Source organism: Megalobrama amblycephala, linkage group LG4 (genome assembly GCF_018812025.1).
Source record: "Megalobrama amblycephala isolate DHTTF-2021 linkage group LG4, ASM1881202v1, whole genome shotgun sequence".
NCBI lineage: Eukaryota > Metazoa > Chordata > Actinopteri > Cypriniformes > Xenocyprididae > Megalobrama > Megalobrama amblycephala.
In genome coordinates this window covers 20,928,082-20,945,009 of record NC_063047.1, presented here as the reverse complement: position 1 = coordinate 20,945,009, position 16,928 = coordinate 20,928,082, and the positions used below count along the sequence as shown (strand labels likewise).

At 37.7% G+C, this 16,928-nt stretch overlaps 1 protein-coding gene across 5 annotated transcripts in view; it reads right to left on the bottom strand.

Annotated features, from left to right (window-relative positions):
- Positions 1-7,172: 7,172 nt before the first annotated feature.
- arl15a (ADP-ribosylation factor-like 15a) overlaps positions 7,173-16,928 on the bottom strand; it is a 212,349-nt gene continuing 202,593 nt past the window's right edge. For 3 of the 5 annotated variants that reach the window (XM_048188208.1, XM_048188211.1, XM_048188207.1), the window contains one exon: positions 7,173-7,700. In XM_048188208.1, the coding sequence (XP_048044165.1) occupies positions 7,548-7,700 (153 nt within the window). In that variant the 3' untranslated portion in view covers positions 7,173-7,547. The remainder of the gene's footprint in view (positions 7,701-16,928) is intronic. The other 2 variants (XM_048188209.1, XM_048188212.1) reach the window with 1 other exon arrangement.

Here is a 16,928-nt window from a genome sequence, read left to right as displayed (position 1 = left end):
GCCATTAGGTTGTATATGTGTCGCCTGTAAAGGGACCAGGAATCTTCTCTAAGGATGAGATGAAAGTTCCTATTGATCACTGAAAGAATTGAAAGGTCCAAGGACCATCCCCACACTTCAGTGCCGGAATCTCCATTTTGCTTTAATGAGGCCCATTCATCTACACTTTACCACAGAGAAGGCGTGAGTGAGGCGATCCTGTCTTGGACATAAACATGTTTATTTCCATTTTGAAATATGAAATCCGCAAGGATGTTGCCAAAATGCCAACTTAGAGTTGTAAAATGATGTGAATGTTAATTGTCACCTTATCTGCAAATATTAATGGCATTTGGATGTTTGTTTCTTGCAATGTTTTTCTTTTTTTGGATGTCTAAATGTCAAAACTGTGTATACTTTTATAATATATAAACATAATCCAACCTATGTCGAGTGATAAGCAGCACATTGTCTCTCAAAGAGTTAATCTATGGGAAAGCAGAAGGAGAAAAACAGAGTGGCTTTACTTTTCTCTGTTTCCCTCCCTCTCTCGCTCTCTCCTGTCCCGTTTGAAGGAGATGCGAGCTGGCAGCACAGGAGAAGCTTGAAGATTAATGGTGTAAAGGGGGGCTCTGACAGCCTTTCCGCTGGTTGCAGTTCTCCTGGGTGGCCCGATTGGTCTTGGATGTCACTTTTGCTACTTAATCTTGTGTATGTGAAACAGCCTGACATGCCTGAAGAACTCAGTCTGTCCACGTCTGTATAGACATCAACCTGTGAGACAGTAACTACAAGGTACATTTGATAGGATGTCCACAGCTCTAATATTAAGAGCCAAAAAAGTTCTTAGAACCTTTTTGATAGGATCCAAGACAGCAATTATTTCATCAAAAATACAACTATATTATTGTGAAATATTACAATTTAAAATTACTATTATAATTTAAAACTGTTTTCTAGTTTAATATATTTTAAAATATAATATATTCCTGTGATGTCAAAGCTGAATTTTCAGCGTCATTACTCCAGTCTTCAGTGTCACATGATCCTTCAGAAATCATTCTAATATGCTGATTTGGTGCTCAAGAAACACATATTTTTATTATCCGTGTTGAAAACAGTTGTGATGCTAAGTTTTGTGTTTTTCAGGATTTTTGATGAATATGAAGTTGAAAAGAAAGCATTTATTTGGGATATATTTTATGAATGACTCCAAACTTTTGAACGGTATATTTATGTAAAAACTAAAGCACAGATTGTTACCCAGTTGCATTTGGTTATGGTGAGAAGGGATTCCCAGACAGATTACTGATCTGAGAAGCTCAATTCTCTAGAGAATAGTCTGCAGCCTTTGGCTGCAGGGTAAATCCTTAAAAAACCAAAAAGAAAAAAAAAAACAAAAAAAAAAAAACAGCGAACTAGAATTGCCACAAAACCGTATCCTCGTGTTAAAGATATTACTCAACATAGTCTGATACATTTTATGCTGTAATCAGTAACTGTGGGAAGGTATAGTCTATACTTTTTAGTTCAAACAAGTAGTCCATAGAAATAATTCTTCTATTAGTGGGCTAAAAGTTTAAAATTTTTAGCCAACTTTCTATTTCAGCAAGAGATGAGGAAATCGCTTTTGTTGAGACATGGGAATAAACGTTTCTGCTGTTCATCTATTAGACGTATTTTTCCCGTGCCTTCAATAAGTATTTTAGACATCAGTAGAGTGGATGTGAACTGGTTTCTTGTGTGACCTTTGTGACTTTTAACCCTAATCCTCTCCCCCCTTAAAACCCACTTTCTGTCCGTCACCCTGAGCGTTTTCTCATTATCTATCCCCTCACTCGCCTTCAGAGCGACAGCAAAGCTTCACTGTATTTTGCCTCTCGTCTCTTATCCTACTTTTAATCTCCTCACACCTGCTGTGGATCCTTCAGCCTGCATGTTTTGAGAAAGTCCACTTCCTGTCCACTGAGGCGTCACTGCAAAATCGTGACTTGTTATACACCTAATGTACTCTGAACATCGTCGTCATAGTCTCAGTTTAATTTGTAAAGCCCAGGTGTCTCACGTCCTGGGAAACTGTGTGTTTACTAGTTTGTGATGACGAAGAAGTTGCTTTCTTTTAAACCTCATGTTTCATGTGTATTTCTCGAGCTGTAAGCTGCCCACATAGTGTCGTAAGTGAAGCTGTGGCCTGGTGTAAACTGTTTGGACAAAATGAAATAATCCACCTACAGCACTTGGAGCACAGCCCTGGAAGAAATCAAATAGACCGTTTTAAATGGAGTAATCAAATATTTACAAGACAAAAACGATTAATTGAGTGTCCCATGGTATGAATCACATTCTGTGCTTCTTTGAATGGGGATTATTTGCAGTCTCTTCAGAGGAATCCATGTCACAGGAGGTCTCATGCCAAGTTAAATGTTTCCATATGGGATGACATTTGGCTTTAACAATTAAGTAATTAGTGAGAAATAATTACTTAAACACACATTATAGGAAGATAAATAAACTGCTTGGTGTGTAAATAAAAGTCTGTAGTGAGTGTACAGAGGAAAGCTTTTACTGAATTTTGTAAAGGATACATTTTCTAAAATTACACTACCATTCAAAAGTTTGGTAGTGAATATATTACCATGAATAAGGTACAAAATAGACCCGAAAATTTTGCATCAAATAGTTGATGAAAGAAGGTACTCAACTTTCAGAAAAGGTTGACTGCCAACTTTAGTTTTTTTTTTTTTTTTGTATTTAGGTTTTTTTTTCAATGGGGTATTACATTTTTGCAAGCCTGTTACTAAAATATCAATGTAGTTTAAAAACATTGACAATTGTGTGTGATTTTGTGATTTTTCTTCAGTAAACATAAACATAAAAAATAAATACAATATTTGTCTTTCCTGTCAAACTGAAGAAAGGATCCAATAATCTTATTTATTGGGTGTCACAATTTTTAGAAATATTATAAAATTGTAAATTATTTTAATTGTTAGATACGGATGAAAGGTGGTCCATCTAATATATTACATAATGTGCATTCATGGAATGTGCCATATCTAGATATCTAAAAACCTCAAAGACTTGCTCTTTATAAAATTATGACTATATGCTCATCTTCTTTAGGACTGAACGAACGGTTACATGAACAATTCAGGCACTGCGTCTGGACATCTAAATCTTCCTCTCAGTATATCTGAAGGGGGAGTTAGTCCAAAGTGAGGTCAGTTGGATAACCTGGATTGTCTTTTCCATTCATGAGAGGAACACAATGGCTGCAATGACCACCACTCGATGACCTTTTCAACAGACCTCATGCCCTCGTTTGATTGACATTTCTCTTTGACAGCAGGGGGCGGAGACGGCTTTTGGTGGGCAATGGGGAGGGCAGATTCTCCTGGGTAAATCCTCATCCACATCTTTTCCTTTGGACAACAAAGAGTGTGATGTTTTTGTCTGAAATAAGGAGCCAGATCCCTTGTGTTTTGATGAGTGGGCCACCTGGGACACACATCTCCATCATCGCGCCAAAAGATGAGAGAGAAAATAAGATGGGAAGAGAGGAGATGAGAGGAGGACGGAGGAGAAAGAAATCCTCCAAAGAAGCACAAACAGAAGCTTGAATGACAAGCTCAATGGAGACTGTTCAGCCAAGTGACCAAACCTCTTGTCTGTGTCATTAGATTGGCTCTTGCAAACGAACCCAAAAGAGCAGCTCACAGACACTCCAGTGACGCAAGCAAGTGAAGTTATCTTTCAAACTCCTACTCAGAATAATCTGCATTGGTTATAACAAAACACGCCAATAGAAGGATCAGAATTTACACTTACTTCATAACCAACGACCAGGCATTTGAAGTCATCTGAAGATTTGAAAATGACTTTAAGAATCTGATGAAATAAGATTCAAAGCTGAGGAAGAAAGCCATTTACTGAATAAGTGTCCATGATAAAGGAAAAACTATAACATATAACTCTTTTATATGATTTTGAAAAACTTTTATACCATTTTCAAGAAATGCAATGTAATCATCAAGTCAGGTAAGGTAAGGTAAGGTAACAACATATTTTCTTTACACCTAGAAAATGTGTACAAAAAAAAAAGAAGAAAGAAATGAGTGTAAAACAATTCAAAGTAAAATATTATTTTAATAAATATCATGAATTCTTAATTCATACAAGTTTGGGGAGTTGCACTACATAACATGGTGGATGGGTTTTCATTCCATGTATGAATTGCATTATTTTTATTTGTTAAGTAGCCCAAAAACTTCACCCTTTGTGTTCCACAAATAAATAAAAATATTATAATAAATAAATAACGCCCTATGGATTTAGAACAAACTGGACCATCGCAAGTGACATGATTTACATTTTTGTGTGAACTAATACTTTATTATTTTGCTGTTATCTGGGTTTCCCACTGCAGCTGATATCACTGCAAGCTCACACATGTTGTTTGCTTTAGCGAGAAGGTGTGTGGTGCCATGCTGAGAACCCTGACATGCATAGGAAAACACCTTTAAATTAACACTGGCCGTATGTCAATTTCCTCCTCTCTTCAAAACACAAATACGGGAACACAAACAAGATCTAGCTAGCTGGCTTTTGTTCCGAGTTCTGTTGTCAAGACCGACTCAGGGTGGGAGAGACTACTGTGTTTATTTTTAATCCCGGGGCTTTGAGTAAAGTCACCAGTAGCACTGTATCCCGGTCATGCATAAGACATGGGAGATCGGCCCCCTGACTGGGGACAAGCTGAAACTGTTAAAAAAGAAAAACCCTTCACAGCGTGGCACGGCACTGGATCACGAGGACCAGATGGATGTCAAGGGAACATCTGTTGCATTTCCACAGGGGCAAGCCCCTTCAACAGGTTGTGAAAGCTTGAGATTACTCGGCTGTTTGGACTGAGGGAGAGCAAAACATTCGCCGTTTGAGAAAACATCGAACGAACGTGCTTTGTTTTCCTTGTAAACAAAAAGGTTTCTCGACGAGTCACGCATTACCATTTCAGACTGAGAGGACTTAAATGATGAGGCGAGCTCGCCTTTGAGCAAACACAACCAGGAAAAGACTTTTAAGAGGATAGCAAGCAAAAGCGTTTCCCCTCCTTCTCAAAAGTCATCCTAACAAAGATCACCACGCTCTGTTCCAAGTCTTTGTCAGTTGCTGGTGAATTCCTGCTAAGGAACTAAAAATAATCTCTGTCTAGACACAGCAAGTGTGAAACTGAGCCAAGCGAGAAAAATGATATGCAAATAGACTTAAGACTGGTATTATAAAAGACATCCCATGTGGGAGGGTTTTAAGAGCGCTCGGTGGCATAAAAAACAAGACTGAAGCCAAAAACAAAACAAAACGAAAACAAAAAAGCTGGGATGTGTTTGTTTCAGTACCTGCAAGGTGTCCTGGTGTGTATCTAATTACTGTATTATTGACATTCAGATAGTGTCGCACGAAGCAGAGGAATGGGGCATTTAATAAGTTCTTGGCCTTAGGTCTTATGCAATCAGTCTGTGGGCCTCTTCGGAGGAGAGACAAGCCAATTCTAACAGGCCAAACTGGTTTTCTGCAGCGTTTCTGCTTTGAGGGTGGGCTCCATTAGCGTGACCAAAGGGAAGCAGAGTGCCCGAGAAAGAAGGGGCAAAGGGCTTTCTCTGAGAGCGGCTAGACAAGAGCAGCAGACTAGAGAGGAGCGTCAGCCGCAGACAGAGGAAGAGCAGATCAAAGAATCGCTGGGGCAACCTGCGTGACAGACATTGTATTAAAGCAACGTGGCTAGTTTGAAAAGAGAGAGAGAGAGAAAAAAATAAACCTGGCTGGATCAGGAACCCTGTCTGAGAAACGTTAACTTCCCTTTTTTATCTACATCAGACCACGAGCGCATGAAATTTGTGTTCGAGACAGAGATTAGATGGGGAAGCAAAGATACGATGGACAGTTTGATCATTTTACCGGGCTGCTTTGATTTTGCTGGCTGAATGGGAAACCATTGAGAAGCAATTGCCTCAAAAACAGCCAGCAGCATATCAGATGTATTTTACACTTAAATGCTCTTGTCAGTAATAATAAATAATTCCAAATCATTTGATATTTACAGTAATGAAGACAACACTCAGATTCAAATGTAAGATGGTGATACTTTAAAATGAGGTTAACGTGAATGTCATAGCTAAAATAAACTAACATTGAACAATGAGTTTACAGCATTTAATTATTATAAATTTATTACAATTTATATAATGCTTGTTTATAATAATTTGATATAAAATAATTTAATATTTGCAGTTAATTTTAACATACAATACATTTTTAACAAATCAAGTTGTATAAATTAACATTCATTAATTATGAACAAATATAAAATTAACAATAGCATCTGTATAAACTGTCATTAACATAGATTAATACATACTATAAAACCATCTAATATGCAGTTCATAACACCTTATACGTTAACTAATGCTAATATATTTAACCCTATAGTACAGTGTTGCCGTGAGGATTGTAGGTTGAGGGTATACTAAGGATCACGTGATATATTTAACTGGCATATGGACTCAAATCAAATTGAGCCCCCAACCACCACCACCACCACCACCACCACCACCACCACCAAAAAAAAAAAAAAAAAAAAAAAAGACATCAAGTGGCAACTGGCAGGCAAAACATACAGTACACAACTAGGTTAACACACAGAATATGCATGTTAAATACACAGAAACACACCATGTGTGAGTCCAAAACTATACTCTGAAACAAGTCTGGAGGAAAAATATACATCAGAGAGGTGCGCAGTCAGGAATCTAAATTTGTGAGAGGAATGAGCCGTAGTGTGTGGCTGGGCAACGAGTTAGGTGGCAGACGGGGAGGAGTCTCCACAGATAGTTGGAGGGCTTAAGCCTGGCGGACAGGGACTTGTCAAATGCAGCTGTTGCGGACACTGATTGATAGAGTTTGTATTCCAGCTCAAACCAGTGCCAAGTAAATGGGTGTGTCGTCTTTTCAAACAACAAAATTAAGAACATGATGGGATGGTAAACTGAGAAATAGGGACCTTGTACTAATTTTTTCTAGGAAATCATTCTAACATTCTCTGAAAGGAAGAAAAAATAATGAGTGCAAGGGTCACTTCACTTGCAATAATAATATAAAAAAAAAAACATACAATATATAAGGTATTTTTCATTAAGATGAATGCTCAGATTTTTAGCCATTCATTAATAAGAAATATGGACTGGTTTATACATTGTATTATATGTATGTACAATATATTATTTACATTAATTCCACACTTATTACTTGTAAGTGCTTACAGCTTATTACTTTTACAAATAATGGTAAAAATCCGATCTCTTTAATGGACTTTGGTTCACCTGCTACTAAATGAGCAAATGTGTGGCCCTTGACCTGAGGGTAACAAATATTTCAGTCAGCTCATCAAAACATGTGGCTGTTTGCATCTATGTCTCTAGTGGGTTATAAAACAACGACGAAGGAGAAGTCCAAAAAATTCCTTCTAGCAAGCAACACTTCAAACCCACTTTCCACTTTGAAGTTTGATTGAATCATATCCTGCTAGGTAGCACCTCCTTTTCTTCCAAAAGGCTGATGAGTTGACTGAAACTCTCCCTCACAGCCTCCATGTTGTTCGTTGTGGTGCCTGCAAGAATCCATCGCTTCCCTCGGTTCAGTGGCTGCAATTCAAAGTACTTTTGTACCTGGAGAAAAAAAAGAAAAGAAATAATTAATTAATTATGACCGCTCTCTAAAAATAGCATCAAGGTAATTTTGGCTAGTATTCCCAAAAATACCTATATAAAATTATTGTGCAGATTTGGTGAGAATTCAGCAGGTCTCTGGAAAATTCTTGGTGAAGACAAAAACAAAACAAAAAAAACAACAAGGAAATAGTCATAACTCAAATTCAAACTGAAATACTGTTTAAAATAATAATAAAAAAAATAATAAAGTAAAACAAATTACTGGAAAAAGGATTTTTTTGATTATTATTCAAATGAATCTTTCATTTTGCCTTCAAATTCTTCAGGTTCCTCTAGAACCCAGGAAGAAGATACCATTAAGGCTATATTACTATTATTACACCATATTCTCTGTTGTAGCTTAAAGTATGCATGCACTTGCACACATGACCAGTATCCATTCTTATGATGTTATTTCTGTTTGTTTGGGGTTAATTTTACACCAGTACAAACACTTTATAGATTGATTATATTTTGTTTTAATCATGTTTTACATCAGAAGTCATAAAAACCCAAACATATGAAATATAAAATCCTTTATAGAGGATGGTTGAAGTGTGTTATCATGTCAAAACTTCTCATAAATGAGGAAAAGCCACACCAAAAAAGAAAAAAAAAAAAGAAAAAAGTTTTTATAGAATAGTTTTTCAAACTATTAAAATGGCCTTGCTGTTTCTGAGACCCTAAAACAGAACATGAAGGATATTTTACTATAAAAATAATATTTCCTTTCTCTAAATAAATCCTCTAATAATCCTGGGGTAGAAAGCTTGGTATCTACTTATTAGGTCAAAACACTTTTCAAAGAACAGCAGAAATATGTTCGTGTCCAGGCGCTGTAATATGAGGTTCATGTGCAGCAGGGAAACAGTGTAGATTTAGTTAATATGTACTTGGCATATACAAAACTGATAGTAACAGCTGATTAAAAGGATCATATGTCAAAGCTTTGTGCTCTGTCAAAACCTTCTTAATTATACGTTTATGTCAGCACTTCATTATTGCACTAGCAGATCAGAACCATCTGTTAAATTTGATCAAGTCAAGGAATATCATACAGCTTCTCCTCAATTCTTACACAAGACTGTGTAAATCATAGTAAGGACATTTTCAGTTTTGCAGGAGTCATTTGTGGTAATAAAAATCACATTTAATGTAGAAAAAAACATTTGATATCCTTTTTACGTAACCAATCTTGCTTCACACTACATCCATCACGCTATTTAAAGTCACAAAAGTCTGGACTATTGATAGTGCCTAGGATATCAAAGTTCACAAAAGAAGGTCCAGATTTTTTGCATTTGGCTCCAAAACTCTGGAACAGCCTTTCTGATAATGCTCAGGGATCAGACACACTCACTCAGGTTTAACCTAGATTAAAAACATCTCTTTCGCCAAACTTTCACATAATGCATCTCATAACCTACTATTTCAGTCATGTTAAATGCAAATGATCATCTTTCTGAAATTTGAACAGCATCTTTGTATGATGCCCATCCCAAGGTAACTAGAGACATCACCAGCTTGAGTTTAGACCCAGCCTCAATTGATTGCAGAAACCGCCAACAATGGATGAACTTACATAATCCTTATATTGCAATTGTTACAATCACAAGCTGTTTACTGCCTTAATAATGCGTTGCCAGTACCACAATAGGGTAACGCTTTTACATTCTTCACATTAAACATGTACATCATTACTCACCACCATATTATCAAGCTATTCAAGATAAAACTTGGCTATGAAGAAAAATATCAATCATATATGCAAATTAAAAGGTGTCACTAGCTTTTTAGAGTGACAAATCGTACCTACGTACTTGAAGGTCAAAATGCGACCTGCTACGCAAACTACAAACAGATTTGCCGGCCTGTACGTATTTTTCTGGACATTCACCTATGGATGTGCATATTCACCTGGATGCTCACTGGGGCACTGATTTAATGCTAAATTCTCTGTTCATTAAGGACCAGAGACATCATTGCATCATTGAAACCTGCATTTTCTGTAAAGCTGCTTTGAAACAATGGGAATTGTGAGAACCACTATACATATAAACGAACAAAATTATATCAATTATATCAATCTTGTATCCACAGAAAATTCACTAATGCACAGTGATACAACAAACAAAAACAAAAACAAACAAAAAAACTTCCAAAGTTTGTGGTCAGTAATATTTTTAAAAAGACGTTATTTGATTTTTTTATTCAGCAATGAAGTATTAAATAAGATTTACAAAATATTTCCATTTCCAATGCATTACAGTTCTTTTATACTTTTCTATTCATCAAAGAATCCTGAAAAAAAAGATCACAGTTTTGATATTGAGCAGGGCACCTGTTTTTAACACTGATAATAAAAAATGTTTTTTGAGCAGCAAATCAGCATATTACAATGATTTCTGAAGAGTCATGTGACACTGAGGATTGGAGTTATGACAGTTATGACAGCAAAATTCAGCTTTGTCATCAAAGAAATTAAATTTTAAAATGTTAAAATAAATATTATTTCACAATAGTTCTGTTTTAACTGTATTTTGATCAAATAAATAAAGCCTTGGTGGCTTTAAGAGACTTCTTTCAAAAATATTTTAAACAATTTTTACTGACCCTAAACTTCTGAATAGCAGTAGTATATTTAAGTTAATTTTTTTCTGACTGAACATTCGATATGAGATAACGATATATGAGACATGGTGAAACCATGATATCCATAGACATTGAGATACACAGAGATTGTCATCTGTTATCAACCATTTACCTTCCTCAAAACAAAAGAGATACAGCATCAGATGTCCCTAACCAAATGAGATAACCTGCAAAGTTGTGGTAGATGAAAGCACAAGGAAATACTGTTGATGGGCACATAAAGTCAGATCAGAGGATATGTTGCTACAACAAACAGATGCAACTATGCCAATCATTTCACAATCTGCGAGCATGATGGACACTCGCTGCTAATCTATTCATAACAGACAGAAAGACCTAAAAAATCAAACAAAACTGTTCAGTGTGATGAGTCTTTTGTCCAAAGTACTATAACTGAATTCTACTAGAAAAGAATCACAAATAAAACACTTGTTTTTGCAATGCAGCATAGGCATCTAACTATGCCATGTTGGGATTTATTAGTGTCTGCTGTTTTCATGACGGCCTACTTCACAGAGTCAGAAGATTGTGTCTCGTCTTTCCTCCAGCAGAGTCTTTAGGGGGCACTGAGCTGTGCCTCGTTCAGTGTAACAGGAGTTTAATGACAGATTAGGTCACTTCAGCCCAGGGCTAGACCGACCCAAACAGTGTTAACAAATCCGTCTTGGTAAAAGGAGCTGCCCTGGGCCTGCTGGCTTACCAGTCCGTCTGTCCGACTGCATGTCTGTCTGAGGCAGGCCCTCTTCTGGAGAACACAAGGTCTGCACTGGATCTCTTAAGTCATTTAATGGGGGGAAACGAATGAACAAGGATGTCTGTCTTTCTCATAAATGAGTGTAAATTGTGACATAGTTTCCTTTGGCTAAGCTCACATTGATTTGAAGTTGCGTGACAAGGTAAGCCTCGCGCCATGGTGGCAGATGGCTGTTGGGATGACCACTGGGTCATACAGTCAAGCCTTTAGGTCACTGGGACCAATGAGCAGCCTTTCTGAACAGAGAGAGAACAACTTACAGCTTTAAAAAGTTGTCTAAGGCCATGAAATTTCTCTTAAAATCATAATAGGCAGAATGGAGGAACAAGAAGTGGAAAACAACATTGTACTTCCATCATCAAGCATGAATTGTCCACTCCCAATAACTGTTTTTATCTACCTGGACTATAAATGTTCATTCTTCAAGCCATTTTTAATTTTCTTCAAAACTTTCAAACACGTTTTGTCAAGCCAACATTCAAAGTTTGAATTGAATTTTTGCTAAAAATTACATTTATATGAATTTCTCTAAATTCATAATACTGAAAAATACAGTAATACTGAAAGCAGAAAAATGAATGTATTTATTTGATTTTAATTAAAAAAAAAAGAATTTAGCTTGATTTTTTTAGGTTCAGGTATAGCAAATGGATAAACAGAAAAAAGATCAACCCGTTCTTTCAATAAAAAACAAACAAACAAAAAACACACGAATGAATACAATATACACAGACCTGTTTGCTCCCTCAATTCATAGTCAGCAACTGATTTTTTTTACATTTTTAATGATACTCAACCCTTTACAAAGGCACCACACAATCACAATGAGACAGAAAAGTGGAGTGATATGAAAGAAATACAATCATAAAAAAAAAAATAAAAAAAAATCAATGTGACATGTTGTTTTAAAGCCAGCTGATTCAACAAAATGCTAATTTGTCATGTGTCCAAGGGTGGTTGATAACTAAGAATGGCCCACACTTGACTGATAACTGCAAGTGTGCCCTGCTGCTTTTTGGCCTGCAGAGATTTCTATTACATTTTATGCTTTCAAGAAAATCAGTAAGTGTCCACACAGGTGTCACGTCTTTCTCTTCAGACAACACAAATAGGTAATTGTTACTCTTCCAAAGAAAAAAACAATGACAAAAACAAAACAGTAAATGCACATTTATACAGTGTGTGCAAGAAGGCATAAACTTTTTTATCAACCATTTATATAAGCTATAACTTTCTGACCCTTCTATAGGATGAAATGACACAATCTATAGTCATGTGAGCGGCTGTGTAAAAAGGGCCAGACATGGCATGAGGTGAATGGGGTGTCTGGCCTGCACAAATAGGCCAGTGGCCAGAAGCCAAACTGTAATTCCTCTTGTTGCTCTCTAGCCAAAGCGAGCTGCGATGGATCCAGTCCTGCTCTGGAGTTCTCACCATTATTTATGTGTTTCACAGTCAGCTGCAGATATGAATGTCTTTTCATTTCCATTCTTGAGGTTGGGGCTTTACCAAGGCAATTCAGGTTACATGTCATTCTCTTGGGTGCGATGGATAAATTCCATGTGGGTTTGGAAACCACAAAACTCTTTGGTTACTTGCCCAAGCAAACAGCCACTAGACCATTTCATAGCACCAGTCAGAGTTAAATGAACATAAATGGGTTCATATGTTGAGCTGTGTTTGGATAGTGGCGCATAGTACTGTAGATCTGAATAATACGGTTGGGCTGCATAACTGTCAGAGGGAAATAAATATCTGTTAATCTGATGGTTTATTTGTTTGTGAATAATTTCTCAGAGTACGGCTCAATTTATTTATTTTTTTGATTCTCAAGTTTAATTCTAATATTCATTAAGCTGGTGTTGAAATGAGCTCAGAAATTTTTGTATGTACGGGTTGGTTTCTTGAGTGCTCAGAATGACAAAATGATTCCTGAGCATGAGTATCTGTCCTACATCACAGTGGTTTGACAACACTCCACAATTGTTACATTGGACAGAAAGTCGCAACTGTAGAACATCACCGGCGCTTTACCTTGGGCATATAAGGGTGTGCTCAGATATTAGAAAGCCAATTATTCCGTGTGACACCTTTCTCCCTGAAGATATCAGTCAGCTGTGGAGAACACACTTGAAAGAAATGTCTAGATATCGTCAGATGCACTTACCATGAAATTGAGCTGGTCTCACTTGTTTTTTTTCAATGTCTAAAGAGCCTGCAGTTATGTGCTTGGCAAGGCACAATGTTTTCAAAGAGGCCCCATGAAATATCACTTACAGACAATATCTAATGCGTCGGACACATTTAAAAAAAAACAAATACCTCTGACTTGGAGGTGGGTCACAGACTGGGAAAGTACAATCTTTAAAGAACAATTTTGATACAATGAGATCAACTTGGTCAACGGAATTATAAAAATGTTAAGGTTCAAATCGTTTCATTTCTTCATTTATTAGCAGCATGTGAAACATGGTAAGGTGAACATGTAAAAACTTTAGCTAGAAGTTTATACAAATAGGCCCCCCCGCCCCCTTTCTACACTCTACATTGTCTGTGGGTGCAAGTAATGTACTCTCCACTAACAACCTGCTTTCCTTAAACAGTTACTTCTACATAAACATGTTATCTCAGGAGTGTTGCTAATGCCAAGACAGAAGTGAGTTAGAATTTGGCATCTTTTTATTGTTCTGCTCTTCTGCTAATGAGTTAACTTGAGAACCTGAAACATCCTAAAATACTCAAAATGTTTTGTTGCACTGGAGAATGTATACTGTATAGTACTGTTCAAAAGTATGGGGTGGGTAAGATTTTTTTTTTTAATGATTTTGAAAGAAGTCTCACCAAGGCTGCATTTATTTGATCAGAAATACAATAAAAACAGTAATATTGTTAAATATTATTGAAGTTTAAAATAACATTGTCACATATGTTGTGGTAAGCAACACGCACAAATAAATCAGTATCATTTAAAAGCCTTTAATAAACAAAGCAGGAGAAATATCTACATCAAACCACACATCAATCAAAGACGATAACCAACAAAGAACTGAGCAAAACAGGGACTAAATTTACACAAGGAACTAAATGAGACAGAGGTGTGACTGAGTAACCAAAGAAACTAACTAGGGGATTAATAAGACTAAACTGAAAGGAAACATAAGAAACATGAACAAAAAGACAAGGAAACTAAGCAATCCCTACATTACTCCCCCCTGCGCAGTAAACAGAAGTCCAAAAGTGGAGAGAGGGAGTCTTGGAGGAAGGTGTGGAGCTAGCGAAGGGAACTGGAAGAGCCGGCAGAGGGAAACACCACAGTCGGAGCTAAGGTGGAGCCCTGATGCACTTCCTGGGTGGAGCCTAGGGGCCGACGAATGGAGGAAGAGTTGGACGAGGTGTAGACCCAAGCGTAACCATGAGGATAACGGCCCACAGTGCAGCCAGGGGATCTGCCTCACAGAGCAGAGGTGGTAGTGGAGAAGCCTGAGGTGGAGCCCGAGACCTGGAGCGACAAGGGCAGAGCCAAGGAGCTGAGAGCCACCAGCAAAGCAGGTATATGCAGAGACATGGATGGAGCCAGCAGAGAGGTTGGAAACAATGGGGTGGGAAGGATACAGGGTGGAACCGGGTCATCCAAAAGGTTCACTGGAGCAAGCTGAGGGAGAGTGAGTTCAGGGGTGGGGACATGGGTAGGAGCTGGCTCCACTAGTTCCTCAACTGGCTCAAGGGTGGATTGTCCAGACTCCGCATGCCATGAGATGGACCTGGTGGTGGCCTCAGGGTGGATGTGGTTTCTGGCTCTGGCTCCAGAATGGACATGCAGCAGGAGGGGGCTCTAGCTCAGGTTCTGTGGTGGACTCAGGTGTCATCACAGGGTCCAAAGCAGAGGATCTCTCAGTTGTTCCGTGAGTCTCCAAGCTGCAACGATGAGACCTGTCTGGAGCTGGCAGAGAGACGGCTGCTGGAGTTGGTGAAAATCCTGGGGAGACAGAGCTAGTGGTGTTGTCCTCGACGACTCCCACAGTGAGGACCCAACAAGGCGTAATTGATGAATTCAACAAAAGGGAGGTGATTCTCACTGAACAGCAGCATCTGTCTGAGAATGTCATTCATCCCACTCCAGAAGAGCTGTTTAAAATTCTCATCATACCAGTGCACTTTGTGGTATAGTTCTAGGTAAATTTCCACATAATTCTCCAGTAAGCAGCTGTTCTGGAAGTAGCAATCCATTTTAAATGTTCTTATGATGGTTGGTTATTCTGTCACGTACGTTGTGGTAATTGACATGCACAAAGAAGGCAATATCATTAAACAGTCTTTAATAAACAAAGAAAACACAGGAGAACTATCTACATCAAACTACACATCAATCAAAGATGATATCTGACAAAGAACTGAACAAAACAGAGTAAATATAAACAGGGAACTAAATGAGAGACAGGTGTGTTTAATAAATAACCAAGGAAACTAACTAGGGGATTAAAAAGAATAAACTGAAAGGAAACACAAGAAACAGGCACATGAACAAAAAGAAAATGAAACCAAACATAATCCTGACACTTTTCTACAGTATCTGATAATATTTTAATGCTGTGATGGCAAAGCTGAGTTTTCAGCAGCCATTGCTCCAGTCAAATGCTCAAGAAAAGATTCTTATTATCAATGTTGAATACAGTTGCGCTGCTTGATATTTTTTGTGGAAACAGTGACACATTTGTACATAGTACATCTGTTGGCATTGTCATGTGACCAAATTATGCGATTAAGTTGCATCTATTGTATTTTCCATCACAACTTCTCTCCTGTGGCCTTGTGGGATAGTAAAGTATCCATCAAATTCACACTTCAGAATCCTGGAAAATGTAGCAGGTCATCTGTGTATTTTTTTTTAGGGTATTTTAATTAATACTGCATATTTAGGCATACTACTCATTTGACATACTATTTGTGGAAAGAAGGCATATTCAGACAAGGGGAATTAATTGTTTGTGGGAGGTTAGTAAAAAAATGGGCTTGTGCTGTAAAATATACTGTGGGCAACTGTTTAGTGAATTGGCCCCAGAGAGTGACAGTGAGCTGTGATGGAGAGATGGAGAAAGATGGAGTGAAGTGAGAGTCCCTATAAGTTTGCTTGGATGCTAAGGTAGGTCCCAAGTAAGCAGCCCTAGCCAAGATCAATAAGCCCAAAGCTTCCCTGGAACACCGCCAAGGTCTTGCCGGGCAACAAATGAAGACTTTAAGCAATGCTGTGCCGCGCTGGCTAGAGATTTACTGTCTTGTGCTGCTCAGACGGGAGAGCAGATCCCCAAAAAGCGCAGCCTTGTGAAAGTTCAAAGAAGACCGATTCTCCCTTCACTCTCTTCTAAAAGCCAACTGACCAGTGCCAGATCAGAGCTGTCCTCCAGAGGATCATAAATCCAGACGGCACAGGGACACTTATCGTGGTCCTTTCCAAGGCTTCAGAACAATGCTATTGCACTTAAGGCCCAGGGACTGTGATAATGTACTTTCCATATAAGCAGCAACTACAAATGCATATAAAAGATGTCTTGGATATATTCCCACTTTGACAGAGAAGAGCTTGACCTATCTTTATTTATTTTTACAATCCATAATGTTTGTATTTATCCTTTTTTTCTTCTTCTTTATTTTCACTGGGATTGAATAATTACCAAAGCCACTGGCTGTTGTTTTAGTGAACTACCAGATTTGACTTGCTCCAAAAATATGTAGACCACCATAATGAGGTATGTAAAATGTGTATATATATATATATATATATA